Here is a 27,932-nt window from a genome sequence, read left to right on the forward strand (position 1 = left end):
GTTTCCATCACTGTCTGCTAGCTTCAGATTCTGATCATCCATGGGTGTGATATTTGTTGTGGTGGGTCTTCTATGTTGACTGAACCTACCTCCCAAGTGGTGTCCAATCATGCCGCTTCTATCCCCCAAGCACCTGTTATATGATACTGGTTTGCAGTCTTCAATTGAAGGTGGTGCAGCAGGAAATCTCTCATTTTTTCATGCTGAATATTCTGAGGCTTTGGTGATGTGAACTTATGCTAAATCCTGACATTACCCTGTTGTTTTCCCTACTGGGTAGGAAAAGGGGTTTTGATCTGTTCCTTTAGGCATCTATCTACTCCTGCTACCTACCTCCCTGCCTCTGCCTCTGTGATTGCTGAGGTATTGGTGCTGGATCTATCATAAGGTTATCTTGACATGATTTCAGGGCTTAGCGACCCTGCAACCCGGTCCTCGACCAGGCCTCCTTTTTTTATACCCCCCCAGGAAGCAGCTGTCTAACTCCCAGGTACCTATTCACTACTAGGTGAACAGGTGCATCAAGGTGAAAGAAACTCTGCTCATTTGTTTCCACCTCCTCCGGGAATCGAATCCGGACCCTTAGGACCATGAATCCTGAGTGCTGTCCACTCAGCCGTCAGGCCCCCCTCTCAGTTTGAGTGAGTAAAGGGAAGGTGGTGTCAGCTGTTTGTAACCTCAGGCTCTCCTTTTGATTAAACCATTGTGTTTGTGGGACAATTTAACTTAATACTGTATATTGAAATTACCTTGGATATATTTTAAGGAACAATATAAGATTATGCAGCCCTTCAGAAGGTCATTATTCTTCCGTAACAACTATCCTCAGTTCAAAATTGAAGCCAATGCATGCTTCTGTTTTTCAAAGTACATGTTTTCCCAAAGGAGCAAATAAATCAAAATATTTGCCATTAATTTGTATTTTACAAAAATAACTGGCATTTGTACATCATACTATGCAGGCAAACATTTCCTTTATTATTATTTTTTATTTAAACAAATAAAGAAAACATTATTTAATCTATCAGTTGACTTTTCTTCATCTTTATAAGAAAGTGTCGCATCCAGATCTGAAACGCCTAAATCATTAAGGACATACTGATCAGTCATATTATTTTTGGAAATAATAATGAAGCCTCTTCATAGTATCACAGAATTTAGCAAAATCAGAAGTTAAGCTTTTATTGATAACGAAATCAAATAAAATTTGTTCTCTGGAGAAACTCACTCCTCAAATACTGTGTGCTCAGTTTTGTGCCTTTGAAAACTCGAGCAGAAGGTTGGCAAACTGAGCAAGAGTGCAGCTGGTGCGAATGGCTTCAGGATCAAAGTGTGTTCGACTCGCTTTGTGTTTAGCGCGTCTAAGGTATTCTACAACTTTGTTGATTTTACCCAAGTCATGCCCTGTAAATAAAATTGGGAGGTTTACTTCACTAAGAATGAAAACAATAATACAAATTATATCTCTGAACATTTGTTTTTAAATACACCGTATAGTTATTGTATAATATGTGCATTTGTCTTTTCTAAATACAACAACCACTTGCCATCAATCTTCCTTCACTATTTTCATAACATTCCTATCCCTATTGTAGTACCGTGCAACCAATTTTAACCAAATGATTGTACCTATAGTGACTAAAGATGGAGTGTACAATATATAATGTTTCATCCTAAAAGTTCACATTTTGTACAGGGCTGCAGATAGAAGAGAACAACTAAGCCTAATCTTCTGTAGGACAAGTATATATACTGTACTGTACTTGTCATTAGAGACCACCAATATGGCTGAGGATGCTGCAAAGTTTGATTGTCTTATACTGTATCTGCTAAAAATGAGGAGCAGCCAATGGGATGGGAAGGGTTAAAAGGTTCCAGAGCCATGAGAGCACTGCAATAATAAATGAATATTGGCACATTAGTGCAGTAACTGTCTTAGATTAAATAAAATTGCATTCATAATGCGATTCGCATCTGTTGAAGAGAGATATGCTTAGCTATTCCGAATAATAACATGCTTATAGTACTGTACTGCCAAGTGTGACTGCTGTCCAGGGTCTTCCACCTGTCATTTAAAAAAACCAGCGTTGAATGTAATGAAATGCCATTTTCTGGGTGAGACCTGGAGGCTCCCTGGAGCTATCCGGGGCTGATATGAATGTATTAGACCCTGGCATCAGTCAAAACGAATGGAGTTCTTAGGCCTACTAAGGACCACGAGCCAGAACCCGACCCCTTCAGAGAGGCACGAAGAGCAATGGCCTATAGAAACGACCATGTGGTTGGAAGCATGCTATGTCTGCCATCGACCGGGTCAGGCACCCAGAAAGGTAGGTGCCCCAAAACAAACCCTATCTGATTAAAATATTGCTACCAAAAGCCGAACTGTTGGACAGAACCACCCCTCCCCAAACGAAAAACGAGCATGATGTACAGCTGTCACCGCACTCATTTACAAGGAAGAATGAGTCATAGCCAGGTTGTGGGGGCGACCTCCGGAGTCCTGATGGTCTCCAGGTCCAGCCGACAGTGGAAAGTAGTCTTCCTTTTTTTAAAGGTTATACGACAAAGAGTGCTGGGAAGACAGGACACCATGAGTATAGCTTTCATCCTGTAACTACACTTAGGTAATCACTTAGGTAATTACTGCTGTCTGTGCAGCTTCTCCCTCCCTGGGAGGGAGGAGGAGGAGTCCCAGATTCCTGTGCCAGCTATCCACACCATCAGTTCTGAGGCTGGATGTCAAAAAACCGCAAAAAAACCACCGACCGGAGGGAGGGAGGGAGGGGGGGGTTGCCGGGAAGCCTCCGGGTCTCACCCAGAAAATGGCATTTCATTTCATTCAACACTGATTTTCTGGGGGGAGTCCATTTGGCTTCCTGGAGCTACTTAACCAAAGATAAACCAAGAGGGACTTACCCGGGAGGCTGTCGCCACTCGCTCTGACCCCACCACAACCAGCCCAGTCTGCTGCCTCCACCAAGATCACCCTTTTACCAGTCCTCCTTCACCTTGCGGACAAAATAGCAAGCAAAGACATTACCCGCTATATCCACGTCATCAACAGGCTGCTTGTCGCGAATGGACTTCCAACAGCGGTTGTACCTTATGACCTTCCAGCTTCCACTTATTACTGCTTATTAAAACCTACGAAGGAACGAGAAATAACAAAAGGACCTCCGGGAAACTTCATACTGCCGCTGAGATGAGACACAGGTATGACACCATCAATGAAGCCACCTGTTCACTATACAAATGGTGATAGACCCACGTCAGAAAGACCAGACCTGAAGACTTGTGAAGATCGAACCAGCAATGTAACAGATTGGCCCGATTTGTTGAAAGAGGCAGAGCTGCAGGAAGACCTCCGAGTTCAAACACTGAGTAAGCAGCGCCTGAAACCAAGGCTGGGCCAGCCACCAAGGGGCCAAGAGGACTACTCTCCCTTGGCAAGTCTCCAAGCGAGCTAGGAACAGGAGCAACAGTGGAACCGGGGTGAAGAGGAACAAGTAACTCCACCTCGACCAGTCCTGTCTGAAGACATCGACTCCAATGGCCTCGCAGTCAGGGAAGGGTGCCACATATACCAGGAGACGCCTCGACCACGCCGATGCAAAGAGGTCCACCTCCTGAAGCCTGTACGTCTGGCAGAGTCAACTGAACGAGTTGGCGTCAACCGTCCATTCCGTGGACAGGGAAATGAACCATGATAGGCCATCCGCCAGGACGTTGGACACCCCTCGAACGTAAATGGCTAAGAGAGCTAAACCCTGAGAACTCGGTAGACAAGTCATCCAAAGTGACCAGCCACAAAGAGCCAAGAACCACATTGAACCCCAGTGAGTCAGGCAATGAACCACCGGGGAGCAATCCGAATGGAGCCGGATCGTTGATTTGCAAGTGACCTGAACCCTGCGGAACGACATCCACACAGCCACGAACTCCTGCACCATGCTGTCAGCCCGACGGAAGAATGGACCCCACCGCCCCTGGCTGGCCTGGTGGGCACTGGTCACAAGGCCCCTGCCAAGAGACAACGCTTCTGTGAACACATCGAGCGAGGGCTGAGGTAGGCGCCAAGACACTGAACCTCGAAAAACCTGAAGAGGAAGCTGGCGACGCAGCAGGCGACGTAAGGCATCCATAGGCCGAACCCAGTGATTGTGAGAGAGGCGGAAGGGTTCAGAAGTCCCCAAAGGAACCAGAACAGCTGACGAAGCCAAACCCAACCCGGCGGGTAGAGCATCACGGCAAAGTTCAGAGTCCCACACAAACCCTCGAGTAACCGCCTTGTGACCCAAGAGCCCCCCCCCAGAAACAGACAAAGGCAGGACTGTAGCCACAGCAAAGCCTCTGGAGGGAGAGACAAGGAAGCGGTCCGAGAGTCCCACAAGACTGAACCTGAGAGGGACCCTGATAGGACTTCCTCCAGTTCACCAGGAACCCAAACCTGATGAGATGGGAAAGAACTAAATCCCTGGCGAGCAGACATTCTGACTGGCTGGGAGCCCACACCAGCCGGTCGGCAAGTTAGGCCAGAACCCGAACCCCTAAGAGACGCAGACGGGCCACCCCAACCTGAGTAAGGCACGTGAAAATGAGAGGTGCCAGATTCAAGCCGAATGGAAAACAACGAAAGCAGTAAACCTGATGCCCCACAACAAAACTAAGCCAATCCCCTGAACCTCGGATGAATTGGGATGTGCCAATACATGTCCCGGAGGTCCAGGTACACCATCTAAGCGCCTGGCTCCAACAGAAACTGGACCTGGGACAGAGTAGTCATACGAAAGGAGGGGGCAATAAATCCAGGGGTTCAGACAGGACAAGTCCAGAGTCCAGGACCTGCGCGGACCTGCAGGTCTGCGCAGTCCTGTTTCGGAACCGGAAACAGGCGGGAAACCCACCTGAGGGACGAAGATGTTTTGATCAAGGGAATCAACTCCAAGATGACCCAACAGAGCACAGGAGAAGAGGCCTGCCCTGCCAGCCCCAAATTCTCCAGAGGAGGAGGGCGACTTAACGCTACCGCAGGCCGCAAGAAATGACCCGAAAGCCCACAAATCGTTGGACCAGGCGTGAGCAAACAGCGCAAGCCTCCCCCCCATATTGCTCCATCAATGGGACGAACCGCTAAAGGGCCGATACCCCTTACGAGAAGCTGACTTACGAGCAGAGCGATCACCGCGCCGACCAGTCGTTGTCGGTTCCGAAGGCTGTGCCGGCTCTGAAACTGACACCACTGGCCGACCATAATGGGAGGAACACCCCAAGCCCTGGCACGATCCTTCTGGGAAGACCCCCCACAGGCCCCCCCGGAGAAGCAACAAGTTCGACATGGGACGATAACTAGAAACCGCCGCCTGCAGATACTGCACCACCACAGACACTGCAAACAGCAAAGGACAAAAAGGCGTAGAGAACCTAAGAACCAGAGGCCAAAGCGGATTCCAAGGACTGAGCGAGCACCACCTACTGGTACGCGAGACGAGAAACAAGAACAGAGACACTGCCTCCCACAGGATCGGTGCAAACAGCTTCAACAGAGCAGCCAACGCCCAAACCGTTGAGACAACCACATCAGACCCAGGATCGTCCCTGAGTGCCTCTACGTCTTCCTCAAGCCAGTCTGAAGACATCTCGAGAAGGGAAAAGAAACGCAAGACCGAAGCCAAATGGCTATGGGCGCGCAAGTATTCAGCAACTAGGGAAGCTGAAAGGGAGGGAACCTGCACGTGAAGCTGTACCAGGCCGACATCTGAGGAAGGGTAGGGGTGAACAAACACGCACTGAGGCCCTCCCCCCCCCCCCCCCCCGTGCGCCCCCCATATCATATGGGGGGGCGCACTGAGGCACCTCCCCATACGATCGACAGAACGTATGCCACCCCCCCCCCCCACCCCCCGAAAGGATAGGACAGTCTGCGAACCAGGAAGACTCCCGAACCTTGTAACACACCCAGTGAGGAAAAGAAGAACCAAACTCAAGAGAGGCAGGATCCATTATCGAGTAGAATCTGGGTTGCGCAGGAGGTATGCCACAATGGCCTCCCGCACCTCATGGGGCAGGATGCCGGGAGGCTGAAAACCTCTGGAAAGACAGAACCGAAAAGTACCTAGGGAAACCCGGAACTGAACCTGGGGAGGTGATGACGTCACATCAATCTCGTAAAAGGAGGGGGGATAAGAAAACCCCACTCCTTGCAGCAACAAGCCCCATTCAGAGAATACCAAAACCCAAGCGGGGTCAAATGGGGCTCAAGACCCCCAAGTCAGCCCCTCCCCTGCCCCAGGAACCTCCACATCAGGACGCGGGGACGAGCTGTCCTCCAAACCCTTAGCTTTAAAAGAAAAGGCAGAAGCTGCCAGAAAAGCTGGAACAAAGGGGGCCCACTGGACAGACCCAAAAGCACTGGCTGGAGGAACGGGATCGAATGCCTCCATCGCCACACTGGATGGGGCATCCCAGGAAACTACCCGAGTCTCACCAACTAAACCTCACTCCAACTCCGAAACCCTCAGACGCTTTGGATCCGGAAGCAGGAGAGGATGGGGGGTGGGGATGGGGGGAAGAAGAGGACGAATAATAGGAGGGAAAAGACTGAGGGGGAGAGGGGGGCCCGGATGAAACCAAAGTCGAGGTGACTAACATCCCCAAGTCTGGGTACCTATAACCAAAACGAGGCAACCTCGGAGCATCCGAGTGAGCAACTAACATAGCACGCTGCAGCAACCTATAATGTGCATGCAACGCCGAAGCCGTCTGAACCCAAATATCATGATCAGTGGACTGGGTGAAGCGGAGTACATGCAAGCAACACCACTTGCAGGACAGGCAAGCCTGCCACGAGGCAGGCAAGGTAAGGCAAGGCAAGGCAAGGCAAGGAAAGGCAAGGCAAGGAGAGACTGGGAGGGAGGGAGGGAGGGAGGCAGGCAGGCAGGCAGGCAGGCAGGGAGGGAGGGAGGGAGGGAGGGAGGGAGGGAGGGAGGGAGGGAGGCAGGCAGGCAGGGAGGGAGGGAGGGAGGGAGGGAGGGAGGGAGGGAGGCAGGCAGGCAGGCAGGCAGGGAGGGAGGGACTAGGAGGTAGGCAGGGAGGGAGGCAGGGAGGAGAGACCAGCAGTAGTGATGGGGGAGGGGAGACCAGCAGTAGTGATGGGGGAGGGGAGACCAGCAGTAGTGATGGGGGAGGGGAGACCAGCAGTAGTGATGGGGGAGGGGAGACCAGCAGTAGTGATGGGGGAGGGGAGACCAGCAGTAGTGATGGGGGAGGGGAGACCAGCAGTAGTGATGGGGGAGGGGGACCAGCAGTAGTGATGGGGGAGGGGGACCAGCAGTAGTGATGGGGGAGGGGAGACCAGCAGTAGTGATGGGGGAGGGGAGACCAGCAATAGTGATGAGGGAGGGGGGACCAGCAGTAGTGATGGGGGAGGGGGGACCAGCAGTAGTGATGAGGGAGGGGGGACCAGCAGTAGTGATGAGGGAGGGGGGACCAGCAGTAGTGATGAGGGAGGGGGGACCAGCAGTAGTGATGAGGGAGGGGGGAGAGCAGTAGTGATGGGGGAGGGGGGACCAGCAGTAGTGATGGGGGAGGGGGGACCAGCAGTAGTGATGAGGGAGGGGGGACCAGCAGTAGTGATGAGGGAGGGGGGACCAGCAGTAGTGATGGGGGAGGGGGGAGAGCAGTAGTGATGGGGGAGGGGGGACCAGCAGTAGTAATGGGGGAGGGGGGACCAGCAGTAGTGATGGGGGAGGGGGGACCAGCAGTAGTGATGGGGGAGGGGGGACCAGCAGTAGTGATGGGGGAGGGGGGACCAGCAGTAGTGATGGGGGAGGGGGGACCAGCAGTAGTGATGGGGGAGGGGGGACCAGCAGTAGTGATGGGGGAGGGGGGACCAGCAGTAGTGATGGGGGAGGGGGGACCAGCAGTAGTGATGGGGGAGGGGGGACCAGCAGTAGTGATGGGGGAGGGGGGACCAGCAGTAGTGATGGGGGAGGGGGGACCAGCAGTAGTGATGGGGGAGGGGGGACCAGCAGTAGTGATGGGGGAGGGGGGAGAGCAGTAGTGAGGGTGTGAAGGAGAAATGCATCAGGACCTCTCTTATTGGTAAGGGCAAACAAAATACTGTTGCATTTATGCTATGAACCTGTCGATTGTTTCCCCTAGATTTATTTTGTAAATTTTATCTTAATTTTATTTTTTTCTCTCCATTTTCCTCCATTTCTTGTTTACGAACAGACACGATAACTGACAGGTCTCGTCCCCAAGGGGATCGCAAACCAAGTGGTCCTCTGTATTTATAACTAAATTGTGAAAATTTGCATAAAAATGAGACAAAAAATAGAGGTTTCATGCTGTATGATAATATATGATTTATCAGCGCTACATCTGGCAAAGTTTTTTCCACGAGCCGCCACTGAAGTAGCCAATTTACCTTTAAAATAACTATCAATCAAGCGGGTCCCAAAACAAACATCAACGGGTTATTGCACCCATAAATGATATGGTATACCACATTATGTTAATACAAGTGTTTTAAAATTAGTCCAATGAGGCAATCTCAGCTAGAAACACTGCAGAAAAAAGTATCCATCATGGATACCTTACAAGTGTAGAAAAATCAAAATACTGTAGCAAACACTATTGCCATTACTGTAAATTAAATTTGTTATCTTTATCAGGTATGACAATTTAAAGTACAGTACATCAAAAGAATTGAGCACACATTCAAACATCCAATTTACTGTCTATACTTCATTTGTTTAAACTTTTCTTTAATATACAGTAACTGTATATTACAATAACCAATTTGTATATTACAGTAACCTCATGATCATCAAAAAGCGAAGAAAATTTCTCCTTGTCTAATGCAATTCAATGCACAAAAGAAACATTTTTTTATTTTAATTTCTAGTAAACTCATAAAAAATTAACTCTTACCTTTCGGTGAATGACGATGCAAGTTAAAGTAGAAAGCTGGTGACCTTGGCACAAAATGTTCAGTCTTTAAGCGTTTTGTTGGAGATTCCCCATCTGCTTCATCGTCAAGAGAATGGCACGAGTGGCCATGTAACCCTTCCTCTTCCTCTTCATCTTCTGCTCCAGCTAAGCTATCTTCTAATCCTTCTGTCAAAGTGTTCTCTTTGTCACCTCCTGTACTTACCTCAGTCCCAGGATTATCCTTACATCTTGCTTCATTAACAATAGTCTGAAATGGGGCCCAAAACACTATATCAGCAGACCTGTTTTGCAAGGTGTATAATTTTGATGAAGTGCAGGTTTAACATTGCTGTTTACAACAAAGCAGCAAAAAAACCCAGCGTTGAATGTAATGAAACGCCATTTTCTGGGTGAGACCCAGAAGCTCCCCGGAGCTTTACCAGGCTGATACGCTAATGTCACATGACTGATGCCAAAGTCTGACATTAGCATATCAGCCTGGTAAAGCTCCGGGGAGCCGACGGGGCTCCCCCCAGAAAAGCTATTTTAAAATGCCTATGAAAGAAGGAACTAGGCAACCAAGTTAAAGATCTGGATAAATATACCGTACCTCTACTGTACTGGTACAAGCTTGTAGGTAGTTGCCAATACCCTTCTAGACTTGCCGGAGAATCTTACACGGGTTCATGTATTTACCATCTCTTGATCATTGAAAAGTGGTCAAGACTTATGTGCAGTTTATTGTGATAGTGTCTATATTACATAAAAGTAATCAATTAAATCATACAGGGTTCACTGGAGGAGTGGAAAACAGACAATACGATGAGATTCATTGAGAAAATCAGTAGGGACCTTGAGAAGGATTCAAACCTGCTTACTTGGTGCTCCCAAGCTAGCGCCATAGACCACTACACCACAACAAGGTCAAAAGCAGTGCAACCTGGGATTCAGCTGAATCCACTAGGAGTCCTGAGGCTCCCAACCGGAGCACAAGCCCAGGGCTTCCTGTCCCGCGTTCTCTCTGGCTCGTAGTCAAGTAGTTTACCTCCAACACTTCACGTCAAATGCAAAATTAAATCACATTAACGTGATGTGTCAATGATAAAGTCAGGAGGAACCTTGAGGAGGACTCAAACATGGTGCGAATCCTCCTAAAGGATCCTACTGATTTTCTCACTGATACATCACCTCCTTATGCTGTGATTTCATTGTGCAAGAGATACACTGTAATTTTGGCCAACTTTTCTGACATTAATCTTTACAGATCAATACAGTATAGTAAATGGCTATAGATGGGATTACTGTACTCAATAGCTTTAAAAATCTGAAACTAATTACTAATTCTTATGTACCCTCCTTGCAAAGATACTACAGTATATTATTAAATTAATTTGATAAGATTTTGATTGATGAAAGTATAGTAACTTACAGGACATTTACAGCCATACCGTAAGAAGACTGGTGACTTTGTGTGGCATCTGTAGACTGGTACCTCGGGACAACATTGCCTGACAGAAAGCTGGATCGAAGATCTCATCACACCACACTGGACCCAGTTCTACAGCCAATTTGCCTGCACTCTTGCTTCGACAGTCACATGATAGTAATGAATAAGGTTGTTCTGGGGGAAAATTTGTTTGAAATTGCATACATTATAATAAATCAAATTAATTTACACAAAATTATATCCTACAGGTAATTTCTTTGCATTATCAAATGGAGCTCTATTTTAACAAACAAATGCTCTTATCTAAATTGTAAAAATCAATCATTCCCCAAAAGTACAGCAAACTTCTGGTTCTACACATGTATGTATTGCATGAGACCTCTTACAGAACTGGAGACCATAATATATTGTTATGGCTTTCATTGGATAATAATAATAATCTTGGTCTAAAAATACAGTACTGTATGTGCAGTTGAATTTTAACATTAATTTATACAATGTACAGTTAAATTTATGTAATACAGTGGAACCTCTATTAACGAGTTTAATCCGTTCTGGCACCGAGCTCGTTACCTGGAAAACTCGTCTTTGGAAACAAATTTCCCCATTTAAAATAAAGGAAATAAATTTAATCCGTTCCACTCCCAAAAACATCCATACTTATATGACTTTTTTTTATGTAAATATAATATTGCACATGTAAATATAAATGTTTTGTTGTAGTGTTTTAATATTTATTTACCTTATGAAGAGTAGTTGCTGGCTTGAGGGAGACGATGGGGAGGTGGGAAGGATGAGAGGGGTTATGGTGTGGAAGGAGAATCCACCTCTGAGTCAGGCGGACTCTCTCTTCTTGGGAATTTCACCCAAATTTCATTTCAAATGTCACACAAGGATGCGTTAGACCAGCACCAAATAAAAAACTATGTTGATTACACTCGTTGTGTCAACAATATAAGTCTTACCACGAAGATACAATACAATGCCGTTTTCTCAAATAGGCAATGTGGTTATTAAAGAAAACGGAAATTTCATGGCAAACATTTATACAATCCCCAAGTCGATCGGATAAGAATTGGATTTTATAGAAATATTTGCTCAAATGACGCTTGAGCGCGGTGTTTGGGTGCATTCAAGAGAAAAAAAGTGTGTTACGTTCAAGCGACATATACCTGCAAAAGTGATAACACTTTCATAAAGTGTTATCACAAAGTGATAAATTAATTAAACATTTTTACACACCGGGTTGTCACTGCTTTATCAGGGCAGCTTTTCCAAGAATGCGTTCACCTTTTCAAACATTCCAAACACTTCCCTGATCTCAGTGGAAGAGGCAGCATCCTCCCTTACCTCCTCATTCCCTTACTAATGGTGTAAATTGTTGATGAGGACCTGCCATACTTCCTTGTGAGATCAATCACACAGACACCACACTCATGCTTTGCTATAATTTCCTTCTTTAAATCCACAGTAATTGTGTCTTTCTTCCTCTTGACAACACTATCTTTAGCAAGCAGCTTCTTTGGAGACATCGTGTGTTACAAATTGTAGTCGCAAAACCACTAAAAACCCAAAGAAAAGCTCAAATAAATCCATAAGCTTGTCGTGTGAGATACAACAACAACACTGGCGTCGGAGGCGTCCGAGAATTTGCGAGAACCCGCGAGACGCTAGAAAGCGCCATGTGGTTTCACTCGTTAATAGAGGCGAGCTCGTCAATAGAGACAAATTTGCTGCGAGTGGCTTGCTCGTTACTGGAAAAACTCGTTAATAGAGCCACTCGTTAATAGAGGTTCCACTGTACTTTTATTGTATTAAAATTAATTAAACAAATACAGTTGAAGATACTTTATTCTCATTTAAAAATATTGAATTTCCATGAAAAGGACCATTCTTAGCATGATCCTCAGCCACTCCTTCAGGTAAGACCCAACTGGATCCCAAGGTCAGGATAAGTACAGTCAGGGCAGGGTGACATCCTGCACCAGCACTGCAGGGGTGAGAGGGAGGGGTCAGAAAAGGGCAAGGGAGAAAGTGATGAGAGAGGCAAGAAAGGGGGAAGGGGGAAGGGATGAGTGGGGGTGAGAAAGTAGCAAGGGGGGGAAAGGGATGAGAGGGGTGAAGAGGGGCAGGAAATGTGGGGAGTGAGAGTGTGATCTAAACACAAGTTCACTGCACAAACTAGGCACACACTCAAACCCAGTTAGAAAGTGTCAAGCTAGATTGGATTGAGGATACAGTTATGATTTTTTTTTTTTACACAGTACAAAGGAGGCCTGGTCAGAGATCGGGCTGTGGGAACATTTAGCCCCGAAATCAATGCAAGATATCATAAGATACTGTATTGCAGGTGGATACAGGAGTAGATACTTTCTAACTCCTTTTAATCAGTTGAGAGCTTTCCCTTCCCTTAGCTCACAGTAAGCCTCATCCTACTAGTGTTCCCTGGAACACAACCCACCAGTTGGTTTTACTCCCAGGTCCCCAATTTTTACTGGATGAATAGCGGTGCACAGGGGTGGATTGACTTTCGGTAAGTCTTCCGCAAGCTTTGCCATGGGCTGAGTGTGTGTACTGTATATACATATCTAATTACTAGGGCACCTACTAGTCATCCCCAGGATGCAGACCCAGAAGCTACCTAACTCCCAGGTAACTAACTATTTACTCCCAGGTGAGCAGAGGCATGAGGTGAAAGAAAACACTGCCAATTTGTTCCTGCATTGGCAGTCAGGAGTAGTGGCTGAGGGAGGAGAGGATAATTTCCTGGTTATCAGAGAATTACTGAACTTGGTCGTCATGTTTGATCTAGAGGAGCACTTGGAAGGGCTTAGAGTTCCTTAAACTGAATGTTCTCCATGGATCCCTAGCATCAGTATGACCCTGCCTGGGCTTGTAGACATTAGCCTTGCAGTGCTGGGGCAGTGTTACCTGGCCCTAACTCTACACATCCTGTCCACCACACTTGGATACATCTTGCTGCATGGAGTGAACAAGGGGGATTTGAAATCATAAACTATTTTTGGTTCTGTTATGAGTAAAGTCAAATTTACAGATTTTTTTCTTTATTAAAATGATGGTTGTATACTTATGCATTTAAAGCAATTTAAAATGAAAAGTTGGGAAAATTATGCTCTTTCTACCAATAAACCACAGTGGTGTAAAACTGAAAAATTCTCTTACTTGCAACCCAAAATAGAAGTGTTGAGCTTAAAATCTGTGTGCAGACCTGGGAGTCTTTTGTACAGTATTTATGAAGGATTATTGATCAATATTTCATTAGACCCACATAACTTTTACTCAAAATACTGTACGTAATGCAGTGCAGTAAATGCAGTACATGAAGTACAGTACATGAAGTGTAACTTACCTAGAGGATAGACAGTCTGAGGATAAAATGCCCTGTCCTCACACATACAACAGTGGATGATGCGGCTGATTTTACGGACGCACTTATTTGCCGCCGAGGGACCACGTATGACACGTACAATGACAGTAATGAAGCTCTTCAAGGCAACACAACATAAAACTTCAATACCTTTGTTACATTTTGCAGCAGATCTGGAAATGAAGACAATTTTGAAACACTGTACTGTAACTATAGCACCTCGTGCAGGGAGGTCTGTAATGGTAATGCTGCATGATATACACCTTCATATTCTTCAAGTAAATAACAACTAAACAAAAAATTTATGACATTTTTCTAACAGCACAATTAAAAATCTTAAGTGTGTTGCTAAGCCTCTGGATATTAGTTTGGCGTGTTTCAGTGGTTGTTCCATTGCCATTCTTTTGTCTGTATGCACTACAACTTCTAAGTCCTATACTAGTAATTATTTGTGGTTATTTGTTAACAATATGTGAACCAGTATACATTAATGACGATAAAAACCTTAATAGACTGTGTTATATGATGTTTCAGTGTTGGAATTGCTCGGCTCTTTGTTTGGAACACAAGTCTATTATGATAGCACTAACCCTCAGTCATACTGAACCTTAAATGATTCTATTATGTTTTATAATCATAGTTAGTAGTGTCATAGTAACAGAAATTGGTTTGGATTAGTTATCAAAGTTCATGTTATCTCGTAATCTTTGGCATTTGCTATTAACTTTTAGTGTTCAGAATTAATTTTAACATGTGATTTTAGTCTTCCCACATTGATCCTCCTTATGCCAGATTTCTGTATATCTAATGAAGCTGCACATGTGGACAAGAACACTAGCCTGATTCCTTTCAATTTCTGTTTACAGTGGCTTATTGTGCAAATAAACACATACATATAATACATACATATTTACACATACAGTATATATGTAATATGCATACACTACATTTAAATTTTATTCAGTTATTGGTGAAAAGAGGTCATCACATGCGTCAATAACAATAGGCTGAAACAATCAACATCTACAAAAACAATGCATGTAAATAAACAAAAGCTATTACATGGCTAAACAAATTCAAAACACTGTATCTCCAATCATAACCATGACTTTCTTTCCTCCAAAACAAAAACAATTTGGGAAAATGTAATTTCCGGACTAAATTTACATAAAGATGCAACTTATGAAAGATATTGCTTTCAGCTTAAAAGTTATACCCATCAATTACCCGGCAAGCCTTGCTTTCATTATACTGTATGCCTGTATATTTAACTGCATTAGTGTGTTGTATAATTACCATTCTATGTTTACACCACATAGACATAGGTCTGTAATAAAGCTACCAATTATTATTATTAATGGTATATGTACAATGTAATCTTCAAGCTTACTCAGTACTGTTGCTTGAAGAGAACACTGTATAACACTATACACTTGTCTTCAACTTACCTAACAACACTTGCCAGTACTAGTCTTGCTGCTAGCTCTTTGGCATATGAAGTTTTAACAACATAGCCACCATAGTTTCTCAGTGTTACATCTGCAGCTTTTCCATACAGAGCTGCATCATCAGTAGAGGTAATTGCCAGGATGCCATACTTTGGTGCATTACGAAATGCTGCATCAAGATAATGAACTGAAGACCCATAACAGTCTAAAAATCTGTAGACAATTGCAAAAATAACTATTAGCCATCCTTGTACAAATTTAATTGAATTTTAATTTTTATTGCAGCAATTTTTTTTACACCAATCAAGTTGGTGTAGAATCACATTGCTATATGGTATTCAGACAATTGTTTTTGTGCTATATTTAGACAATAAGGTATTTAATACAGTATAAATAATAGAAACTGCTGCAAGGTGCCATCACCGACCCCAATACGAGGTTCCATGACTCTAGTGTCCCCATATTTTCCCTGATGCAAACAAGCTCTGTGCACAGGGAAATAAAGCACACACACAGGAAGGGCCTGCATTAACTAAGTGCGCTGCTTAGAGAGATGCTTTCCAGCCACTCAAAAGTATTACATATGAGCCATCACACTCAGTTAGTCTTTAATCACTGCACTGCACAACGCGCCTTGAGGCGCTCGATCGGTGGTGTACAAGGCATTAAGTCTTTTTGCCAGGTGATAGGTTGGAGTTGGTATTTGGCTGATTATTGGGCGTAGTGGGAGTAAATGAGAATAAATTTCACCATGAGAATAAAAACAAGACCGGAACATAATGATGCCAACACACAAGACACTGCTCATCATAATAGGCCTATTACATCTGATTAATCATTGTACGTGCCCCTATTTACCCCCGTTTTCCACTTATGTTTTCACCTGACCCCATATTGGTATAAATCTACCGAGTTTTGTAATTTCTTATCACTTGAGAATGAACCACGCAGGTTCGAAACGTCGTGCGATTTTATAATAAGTGTAATACATTCTTCAGTTATTCAATTCTTTTCTTCATCTTGAAAACAACATGACTTTTGGTGAACTCCTCTTCCAGCTGAACCCTGATGCAAGAGCATTAGTAAGAGGGATAGAAGCCCTAAATCAGAAAATAGTAAATACGGAATATGCTATCATATTAAATGAGACATGCATAAAAAAAAACCTGCTGCCAGTATATATAATACTATATATAATACTATATATATATAAAAAACCTGCTGTCAGTATATATAATACTATATATAATACTATATATAATACTACCTCAAATACTACAGACAAATACTACCCCCCCCCCCAAAAAAAAGGAAGGGGGTGGTAGGAGAAAAGCACACACAAACTGTATTGGAGGGGACCTAAACATTCCCTCTAATGCGTTATGTGTGGTTTCCTCTGAGGCTAAGGGTCCCCTTCTTCCAACCAGAGGTGGTACTCCCTTCCCATTGAATTAAAAAAAAAAAAAAAAAAAAAAAAAAAAAAAAACAGCGTTGAATGTAATGAAACGCCATTTTCTGGGTGAGCCCCGGAGGCTCCCTGGAGCTTATCGGGCTAATGTATGTTATATTAGACCGGGACATTAGCTAAGGAGTTCAGACCTACCAGGGACCAGCGCCAGAACCTGGCTCCTTCAGAGAGGTTTCAGGGAACAATGGCCCTTGAAAATCCCCTTGTGTTTGGGGGTTTTCCTTATCTGCCATTGACTGGGGTCAGGCACCCAGAAAGGTAGGCATGACAAAACAAACCCCACATGGTAAAAAACTAAAACAAAAAACCGAACAGAGAGGTAGAAACTCCATACAATCCCAAGGAAACAAGCAAACATCACACTCTACTGCAACGCCGATCGTCCTCGCAGCCCTCCCCGCCCGAGAGGGGGAGGGGGGAAGCCCCGGACCTACCGCGCCGGCTGCCTAGCTTCAGTTCGTAAGCTCCAGGAAGCTGTAGGGGCTCTCCACAGAAAATTTGATTTTATTAAATCAACAACCAAGGGGCTACATGGCCAAATAACAATAAGAATTTTCATTGCACCACTATACGCAAGTCTTCAAAATATCAACCCTACCCGCCAAACACACAACGAAACTACGACGTTGCAACAACGTTCGAACAAGCTTTAACACCCCCTAACCAGTTATAACAACCAATATAGCAAGTTGTAACAACGTTTTAATACGTCATAAACACGTTAAGCCAAGATTTAACAACTTTATTACAAGTTGTAACAAGCAGAAAATAGGGACAGTTATGGTTTGTCTTTTCAGGGCTATACATAAAAGTATTCTCCAGATATTGCACAGATGCCACAAACACACACACACACACACTTAAGAAGTGCTAAGCTCTTTGTACTCTTAGGAAGAGTCACGGCCTCGGAGTGGGGTCTGTCGCTGGTAGCCGGACACCAGTGAACCCAGAGAGTCACCAGGTCGAACCCAGAGAGTCTCAACATTTTTAAACAGAATGGTAGACAGTTGGAACAAGTTAGGTGAGAAGGTGGTGGAGGCCAAGACCGTCAGTAGTTTCAAAGCGTTATATGACAAAGAGTGCTGGGAAGACAGGACACCACGAGTTTAACTCTCATCCTGTAACTACACTTAGGTAATTACACACACACACACACACACCAGGAAAGAAGAAGAGGTATTTGACATCCAGTACCTTCCTCCTTTGGGAAAGAGTGATTACGTCCTCTTGGACATTAAATAGGCTATGTGATATAATCTAGTAGAGAATGGGGACAGTGAAACAGTTGTTAAACTCGATTTCAAGAGAGGACGCTATGGGGAACTTAGAAATTTTTTACTTGGGTGTGATTGGACAGACGTGTTGCTAGAAAAGGAAGTAAATGAGATGTATGCCAAATTCTGCACAATATACTGTATGATGAAGGCACACAAACATTCATACCAAAACAGACATGCAGACCTAGGAAACAGGGTTGGGTCAACAGAAATTGCCAGAGGGCCAGAGATCAAAAGACACAAGCATGGAATCATTATAGAAAGAGGCCAAACCCCCAAACATACCAGCAATACAAAGAGGCAAGAAACAACATGTTAGTAAGGAGAGAGGCAGAGAGGAACTTTGAGAACAGTATAGCAGACAAATGTAAATCAGATCCAGGCCTTTTCTATAAATTCATTAAAAGCAAGCTGCAGGTAAAGGATAATATTCAGAGGTTGAAAATGGGGAACAGATACACGGAAAATGAAAAGGAAATGTGTGAAACATTAAACTTAAAGTTCCAAAGTGTGTTTGTACAAAATGAGATTTTCAGGGAACCAGACACAATAAGAATTCCAGAGAGCAACATAGAGCGTATAGAGGTGTCTAGAGATGAAGTGGAAAATATGCTAAAGGAGCTAAGTAAGAACAAAGCAGTTGGTCCAGATGGAGTTTCACCATGGGTACTGAAAGAATGTGCATCTGAGCTCAGCATTCCACGTCACCTGATCTTTCAGGCATCCCTGTGTACTGGAATCGTAGCAGACGTGTGGAAAAAGGATAACATAGTTCCAATCTACAAAAGTGGCAGCAGGGAAGACCCCCTCAATTATAGACCTGTATCATTGACAAGTGTAATAGTGAAAATATTGGAAAAAATAATAAAAACTAAATGGGTAGAACACCTGGAGAGAAATGATATAATATCAGACAGGCAGTATGGTTTTCAATCTGGAAGATCCTGTGTATCGAATTTATTCAGATTCTATGATCGAGCCACAGAGATTATACAGGAAAGAGATGGTTGGGTTGACTGCATCTATCTGGACCTAAAAAAGGCTTTCAACAGAGTTCCACATAAGAGGTTGTTCTGGAAACTGGAAAATATTGGAGGGGTGACAGGTAAGCTTCTAACATGGATGAAAGATTTTCTGACTGATAGAAAAATGAGGGCAGTAATCAGAGGTAATGTATCGGACTGAAAAAATGTCACAAGTGGAGTACCACAGGGTTCAGTTCTTGCACCAGTGATGTTCAATGTCTACATAAATGATCTACCAGTTGGTATACAGAATTATATAAACATGTTTGCTGATGATGCTAAGATAATAGGAAGGATAAGAAACTTAGATGATTGTCATGCCCTTCAAGAAGACCTGGACAAAAGTATATGGAGCACCACTTGGCAAATGGAATTCAATGTGAATAAATGCCATGTTATGGAATGTGGAATAGGAAAACATAGACCCCACACAACCTATAAATTATGTGAGAAATCTTTAAAGAATTCTGATAAAGAAAGAGATCTAGGGGTGGTTCTAGATAGAAAACTATCACCTGAGGACTACAAGGAACGTTGTGCGTGGAGCCTATGCCACACTTTCTAACTTCAGAATTGCTTTTAAATACATGGATGGCAAAATACTAAAGAAATTGTTCACGATTTTTGCTAGGCCAAAGCTAGAATATGCAGTGGTTGTGTGGTGCCCATATCTTAAGAAGTACATCAACAAACTGGAAAAGGTGCAAAGACATGCTACTAAGTGGCTCCCAGAACTGAAGGGCAAGAGCTACGAGGAGAGGTTAGAGGCATTAAATATGCCAAAACTAGAAGACAGAAGAAAAAGAGGTGATATGGTCACTACGTACAAAATATTAACTGGAATTAATAAAATCGATAGGGAAGATATCCCGAGACCTGGAACTTCAAGAACAAGAGGTCATAGATTTAAACTAACTAAACAAAGATGTCGAAGAAATATAAGAAAATTCACTTTCACAAACAGAGTGGTAGACGGTTGGAACAAGTTAAGTGAGAAGGTGACGGAGGCCAAAACCGTCAGAAGCTTCAAAGTGTTATACGACAAAGAGTGCTGGGTAGACGGGACACCACGAGCGTAGCTCTCATCCTGTAACTACACTTAGGTAATTACACACAAACAACTTGGAGGGTGAGCATCACACTGAGGAGTCACACTGGTGCAGGCTCCAGGATAATTAAAATTATCTACGTGTTGGGAGTAGGGTGAAGGTTGCAAGTGGTGTCCCAGAATATATAAAGGTGTAGGGAATTTGAAAAGTAACTAAGAGATAAGATATAATTGTCTGTGAATGAAAAATCTTGGCTAGAAAAGTCGATCTTTCAAAACAGCAGAATGTCAACAAAGATGGCTGCCACCACAGGGGAGGACAGCACCCCAACAAAGATATGTTATGCAGGTTTCTCACAACAAGATATAATGAAAGGTGGTTTTCTTGGAAGGTTAGTGATTATTGAGGACATGCTAAAGAATTATGAAGAAAAGATAATTAAATTAGAACAAGAAAATGAAGGTCTCAAGATTGAGTTTTGTAATTTAAAATTAAGTATTTTCCAGCAAGGTAAGGAAATTACCAGCTTGACTAATAAGGTAAGGATACAGGAGGAACACATCAAGGAACTAGTAAAGGATAATGAGGTATGGAAAGTGAAGAGTAGGACATTTAAAGAAATTAACAAGAAAATAGACTCATATGGTGAACAACTCCAAGGGAGCCTGAGGACAAACATGGAGTTAGGCAAGGAGATGCAATGAGAAACTTCATTGACAACTCACAGAGAGGAGGTTAATAAAGAACTAGCAAAGTATAAAGAAGAAATAAGAGACATATGCGCAAGTTGTAAAAGAGAAAGATACGATTAAGGAAATGTGTTTGGAAGTCAAAACCAGAAATGACAAACAAAAAGCAGATCTTAGGCAAGCAATTAGGAAAGAACTGGTTACCAACAGTAAACTTGTACAAAACACTGTAGATAGAAGCAAGTCCATAATAATTTTTGGATGTTTAGAGAAGGAAATTTCATCTAGGGTGGACAGAGCAGCAGAAGAGATGAAAATCATAGAAGAAATTGTAGGATTAGGAGAAGGCCTAAATTCAAAGGAGCATGTCAATGATTTTAGGAGGATAGGAAAATATGAGAACAATGGAGTGAAGTATATGGCAGAAGTGCTTTAGAATGCCAGAAAATTGCAATGTGACGAGGATGACAAACTTTGGTCAATAAGACAAGACCTTTCAAAGGAGGACAGAGAAAAGCTGAAAATGAACCTCATTGAAGTGAAACATCTAAATGGGGATAGAAATGAAGAAGAAAGGAATTCTATTTTCTACAAAGTTTCAGGGACTGGAAAGCTTGTGAAATGGTACATAAAGACAAAGCAACAAAATCATTAAAGGAAAGGGTTGTAAAGAACAAAGGGAAGGGGATCATGTTCCTGAAAATAGTATATACCGACATAAAGTACACAGTACAGTACTGTACTGCAATTTAATTACAACTCACTCAATTATAAATAAATGTGTCAGGGGACAAGCATTTGTTTGTACATATAGTACATGTTAGGTTTACATCAAGGTCCCTCCCAGGGTCTAATTACTGACCCTTAACCAGGATGCAATACCACAACAAGCTGGCTAACTCTTGAGTAACTACTGACTGGTCGTAAACAGGAATATTAAGTGATAGGACATGTGTCCAACTATTTCTGTCCTGCCCGGGATAATAAACATAATAAATCTTCTAGTCTATCATCAATGTATCTGTCCATAAATGTATCTATTCAGCTACTTACATAAAATCAAAAGGTCTCTGGTGCAATAGAACACTGACATCCTCTGTGGTAATTTCAACATGGAGTCCATTAGCAACAGCATTCTCCTGGATTCTCTGAGTGGCTGCAGGAAGCTGATCATTTATTATGACGGCAACCTGCATAATACATTATGTTCACTCCATTTTTGTTATGACAATACAGAAAATGAAAGAATTCATGACTACAATATTTAAATAGCCAGATTACAAGACAGTTATAAACATGATATAGACATGCACGTACTAGTGGCTCTACAAGATTGTAAATACCATGCTATGTATTCTCACAAACCCAATGTACCTTCTTGTATATAAATAAATAAATAAATAAATAAATAAATAAATGAATAAATAAATAAATAAATAAATAAATACAATAATGAATTATAAGCATTACACACCTTTGGTATTTGTCGAGCCCAGGCCAAGCCAGAAACACCTGTGGCACCAAGAGCATCTAGACATCGTATCTGGCCATTAAGGCATTTACCAGACTCACTATATGCGGATAGTGCACACAGAACAAGAGATCTGTAGTATAAAATATATAAAAATTATCAGTACATAATATTATATATATATATATATATATATATATATATATATATATATATATATATATATATATATATATATATATATATATATATATATATATATATATATATATATGCGAACAAGCCTGAATGGTCCCCAGGCATTTATGCATCTGAAAACTCACACCCCAGAAGTGACTCGAACCCATACTGCCAGGAGCACTTTGCAACTGGTGTACAGGACACCTTAACCACTCGACCATCACGACCGGACAAAAGATGATGGTAGCCGAGGCTATTTTCCCATCATCCCGCCGGCACTCTGATGGTAATCTTGGGCATAATATTTTATCAAATCACCTCATTCTTTGGGGCACACGTGAGGAACACAAATGCGAACACGCCTGAATGGTCCCCAGGCATATCAAATGGGGAAAAAAGATGACGGGAAAATAGCCTCGGCTACCATCATCTTTTGTCCGGTCGTGATGGTCGAGTGGTTAAGATGTCCTGCACACCAGTTGCATAGTGCTCCTGGCAGTATGGGTTCGAGTCACTTCTGGGGTGTGAGATTTCAGCTTTATATATATATATGCTAATAATTTTGATCAACAATGAAGTTTATTATTTAAGTAAAAAATGATTAATATGGTACAGGCATACCTCAGAATAAGAGTTTAATCCGTTCCTGGAGACGCCTCGCCTTCCGAAAACTCGCATTCCGAAGTTAATTTCCCCATAAGAAATAAAGGGAAATGAATTAATCCGTTCCTGACTACCCCAAAAACCCCACATCAAACTAAATTTTTATACCTAATTCATCTAAATAAACCTACAAAACTGTGTTCCAGTTATTACTTACCTTACTGTCGAGTGCTGTAGGCGTATGGAAGATGGTGAGGAGGGGGGAGGAGGAGAGGAGTTACTGTTTGGAAGGGGAGTCCCCTTCCATAATCACATCACATAACCCCATGCCTTGTAACACTATGGATACCACTTCTCTTTCTAAATTTTTCAAACCAGCCCCTGCTTGCCTTAAACTCTTTCTTATCTGCATCACTCGTTGCAGGGGTATTCTTTAGAAGGTCTTCGTGCAACACCCTGGCTTTCTCACAAATAATGGCCTCCGAAACACTATCACCCCTCAACTCCTTGTCGTGTATCCAAATTAATAACAACTTTTCCACTTCTTCAAGTATTTGTGCCGTTAATGTTCTTACTCCTTTTGCCACTTTAGCACCCATAATCTTATTTTTCTTCTTAAGTATAGTGCATATTGTTGATGTGGCTTTGTTGTACTGCCTACAAAGTTCAACAACACGTGTACCGTTCTCATGCTTCCGAATGATCTCTTGTTTCTCCTCTATTGTCATCCTCACAGGAGCTTTCTGGCCTTTATCCTTACCACTGGCTTTCTTGGGACCCATGGTGAGATATATAATAACAAATTGTATAGACAAATCACCAAAAATCCAACAAAACACTGAAAATCCGCGAGAAGAATTGATGTGGGGGTAGTCACTGAGCGCCAGACAATAATAAACTGAGGGGCGGCGGGGCGGAGGGGCGACGAACGCGCTAGGTCGGCTGTACGCGTATCAACAAACTCGCGTCCAAACTCGCCTCCCGAAGTAACCCTCGCCTTCTGAGACAAATTTTTGGAGTAAATACACCTCGCCTTCCGAAAATCTCGCATACAGGGACAATCACATTCCGAGGTACCACTGTACAGCATACTGTACATTAAAGTATTCAATATGTTTAGTAGTCTCCAACCATGGTGGCTCTCTCCAGTTAGGCTGTCACTTGAGGTGCACAATTTTTACATGCTTTTGTTTGCTCTTTGATTAGCTCAGGGCTACTCTCACCCTTTTCCATCACTGGTGGTACAGTATGGTACAGGGTTTGGTGAATGCACACCAGGTACACTCCTCTCATGACTAGACTGTCTCCTTCAGGATTACTCCTCAGACTCAGGAGTTTCCTGCAGTTGATCTTGAATTTGCTGTTTGCAATTGCTGGAGTGCGCGTAGTTACTGTTTGACCCCATTGGCAGCGACTGTTGACTCCAATTTCACCCACATATGAGAATTTAAAGTCAGAGGTAAACCTTGATTCTATTTGAAGCCATGTCTCATGCCCTGCTCTTAACACTGCCAATACTTTGAAGGAATGTGCACTTAAGTATATGTGTCTCCACTATTTACGTCTCACATACATCAGATCTGCATATTCTCTGACTGAGCTATTTAACTGAAAATTTTAACAAAGAAGAAATTCAATAATATATATGAAAAGAAAAAGCTGTGTTGTAATTACAAAATTAAAATATTAAATAAAATCCCTATAGTTTACATGTAACTTTGTAAACTACTGAAGAAATAACTAACTTATTGTTAGTTACTGTATATCTTCTTAATATTATGGAGATATGCAAGAAATTAATACAGAACAGTATACTGTACATAATATAGGCTGGATGGCTATAAATTAAGAATGAAAATACAATACTACTAATAATTAAATAAGAATTGCTCCAGTTGGAAAATAATAGGTTGATGTTGGCATCATAGTTTAGGTTAGTGAAGGCATCATGACCTTGAAAGTGCACCACTTAGCTATTTGGATATAGCTTCGATGAGCACTGTACTGTCTGAATGCAAGATAACATCACACTATAACCAAAACAGTGAAAACAATTAGATTCTGTAACTGCTCATGTTCATTACTGAAATGTGCTGTGCTGCCTGTCACCAAGATCTGTCCAGAGTACTGCTGGAAATAGAACAGCATGGGATTAAGCTAATCAAATGTTGCACATTAACCCTCCCTGCATTAAAAGGAAACAATATCAGCAGATATTCTCACTGACATAGTAATCACTCCAATATTACTGTAACAATGTTATGTACTGTTTTCAAAGCAGGCCATACAAGAAAATGAACTATATATTATGAATTTACCTGAGGGCCACTAATACCTAGTGACTTTAACGAGGACAGGAAGCCGGCAGTTTGTCAAAGGTCCTCAATTTGTTCTACTGATTTTTTTCAACCTTGATTTTAAAGTTTAACCGAGTTTTGACATTTATGGCTTCGGCAGGTAGGCTTGAATGATGAAATCTGCCTAGCCTAACAATTGTGGACACTGTATATTAGATATAGGCCTATGGGGAACTGCACTTATTTAGACATAGGCCTATATGGAACTGCACTACAGTGTACTCTGATACAGGGAAAAACAATTATCACTATCCTGCTCATATCCAAACAGCATATTGCCCACACAGGCCACTATTCAACATATGCACAATCAGTAGTTTGGAAAAGGTTCATAATTCATACTTCTAAAGTTACACCTCAAAAGTGCTGATTATTTTTTCCATTATGGTACGGACCACTGGCAGTGGTCCATACCATAATGTTCATAATAATACTGTCATGTTCAAGTGTTCATAATAATTTTAAACCTGACCAGTAATTTATTGATACATGTTTAAACTTTTTTTTACATCAAAATTTAAATAATAAAATATTGAATAAAAAAGGAGTATTATTTATTAAATAACACAACTAAAAGAAAGAGAACTAAATACAAATATTTACAATAATTTTACATTTGCAGCAGTTTAACCACTGCACTGCGCACTATGTCTTGAAGCGCTAGGTCTGCTGTGCACAACGCGACTCAGAGAGCTCGTAGTTATAGCGTACGCTTAAAAAATGGCACGTGGTGACGCAGGTACGAAATAGATGCCTGAGGCCTGCAGTGATGTCTGCCATTTTGAAAAAAAAATCCCAGCATGCCCCAAGGTCATGGATACCCTTAGTTTCAAGGAAATAACCATGTCTGAGGCATCATCTACGAGCTCTCGGTTCACGGGTCAGCCGCGGTCCTGCTAAACGACTCTCAGAGGAGAAAATATGGGACATATTGTATGATGATGGACCGATTGATGATGATTTAGATTACAGTCCTGAAAAAGACCTAATACAGGGGTCAGACTCGAGTGATGGGGACACCGAGGTGCACGCTGTCGCAAGTGTGAACAGTACACGCACCTCGCCTGGCCTCCCACAATGCCCTGGGTCAACACCGCTAAAGTTACCATCACCATCTGTGTCACTTGATGTGAGATTATGTGGTGATACTACATGTGATGAGTCATTTTCGTGCTTCAATAATATAGGCTCCGATACAAGCAGTGTTGACAAACCGAGTATAGGAGACTATGGTATTACTAGGTAGGATTTTACTGCCCCAGCAACATGCCGAGGTAAGCGAGTGTGTCACGTGGCCTGAGGACAAAGACGACAGTGCGCCCTCGACATCATGTGTTCGTGAGAGGCCTATTATACGCAGAACACTCATCTTCTGGCATACCCATACGCAGCTCTAGTACAAGACGATGGAGCTGTGGTGTTGGCACCGATACTAGTGGTGCTCGTGGTGGTGTTGGTGTCAAAACCAAAACCGCTGGTGTACTTATGTGGTAGGATTGCGAGAATTTTGTCCCACAAAGTTTTCATCACCATCCCACATTTGATGATATTGATGTTGGTGTGACACCCTCATTCCCTTATACTGGTGATGATATGCCTGAAATTAATAATTTTATGGCATATTTTGATCAGGAATTCATAGACCATCTCGTTGCAGATATGAAGCGATACTCTCACAGTCTCATTGACTTTGGCATTTTATTGGCTTTCAGCTCTGTGGCACTAGGGGCCCTAAGATAAAGAGGTGCCTGTGCCTGTACCAGTGCCTAGACGTTTGGCACCATATTGCCCCTACTTATTAAAGCTTACCTGTTCACTACCATGTCTGAGTTAAACATAACTTCATTCCTCTTGGGTGCCTGAATGGTGCCTTTAATGTTAATCTTAACACCGTGTTCCTCAATTTCTTCAGTCATCGTGTTGAGTTGCAAACTGCAGCCGCCGCCTACTGACGACTGTTTGTTGTTGTTGGTCACTTGGTACACACCACGGATCGCATACACACATTTCTATCAGTTCGACTACAAAACTTGTACGTTTCGTACATGCGTATGCTTGGTCAGTATTAAAACGATCCCTTTCGCAATCCGACTTCGCAATCTCAACACCATCAAGCTCGTATCTTGTAACTCTATCATCATTACCTAGCCTCAGAACTTTACATTTATCAGCATTAAACTGCAGACTCGGGTAAATTCAGGTAAAATATAAAAGTATATCTAACTCGTTTTCTTTGAAACGGTCTGAATAATTTGATTTCTGCAAATGAAATTTATCTGAGGGGTCACTGACATATATTGGTCTCGACGAAAGAAAGGATTAGTAGAAATTCTAAGAGAGAATCAAATAGTTTCCGACTTTCATATTATTTCACCTGTCAGCTAATGATATTAGGTGAACATGCTTGTGCTTTAATTTTATTTAGTAGCCCCTCATATATAATATGGTATTAGTAGTAGAAGTAGTACATTGTACTACCTAAGCTTTTAATCAAAACAAAATGCATAAATTCACTACACAATTGAGGTTCTTATTTGTGTCTTATTTCATTGTAAAAGGAGTTAATTTCCAAACAGGGTTGTATAAATAAATC

At 42.6% G+C, this 27,932-nt stretch overlaps 1 protein-coding gene across 1 annotated transcript; it reads right to left on the reverse strand.

The window, feature by feature from the left end:
• Positions 1–904: 904 nt before the first annotated feature.
• LOC123771524 (TRMT1-like protein) lies at positions 905–27,330 on the reverse strand. The gene is made up of 8 exons (XM_045764122.2): positions 27,149–27,330; positions 22,203–22,332; positions 21,782–21,918; positions 15,221–15,433; positions 13,755–13,945; positions 10,386–10,558; positions 8,938–9,205; positions 905–1,404 (listed from the first exon to the last, which is right to left on the reverse strand). Exons 1-8 carry the CDS (start codon positions 27,253–27,255, stop codon positions 1,247–1,249), a joined length of 1,377 nt encoding a protein of 458 aa, XP_045620078.1. The 5' UTR covers positions 27,256–27,330; the 3' UTR covers positions 905–1,246.
• Positions 27,331–27,932: the final 602 nt, after the last annotated feature.

The sequence above is a fragment of the Procambarus clarkii genome, chromosome 14 (assembly GCF_040958095.1).
Source record: "Procambarus clarkii isolate CNS0578487 chromosome 14, FALCON_Pclarkii_2.0, whole genome shotgun sequence".
NCBI lineage: Eukaryota > Metazoa > Arthropoda > Malacostraca > Decapoda > Cambaridae > Procambarus > Procambarus clarkii.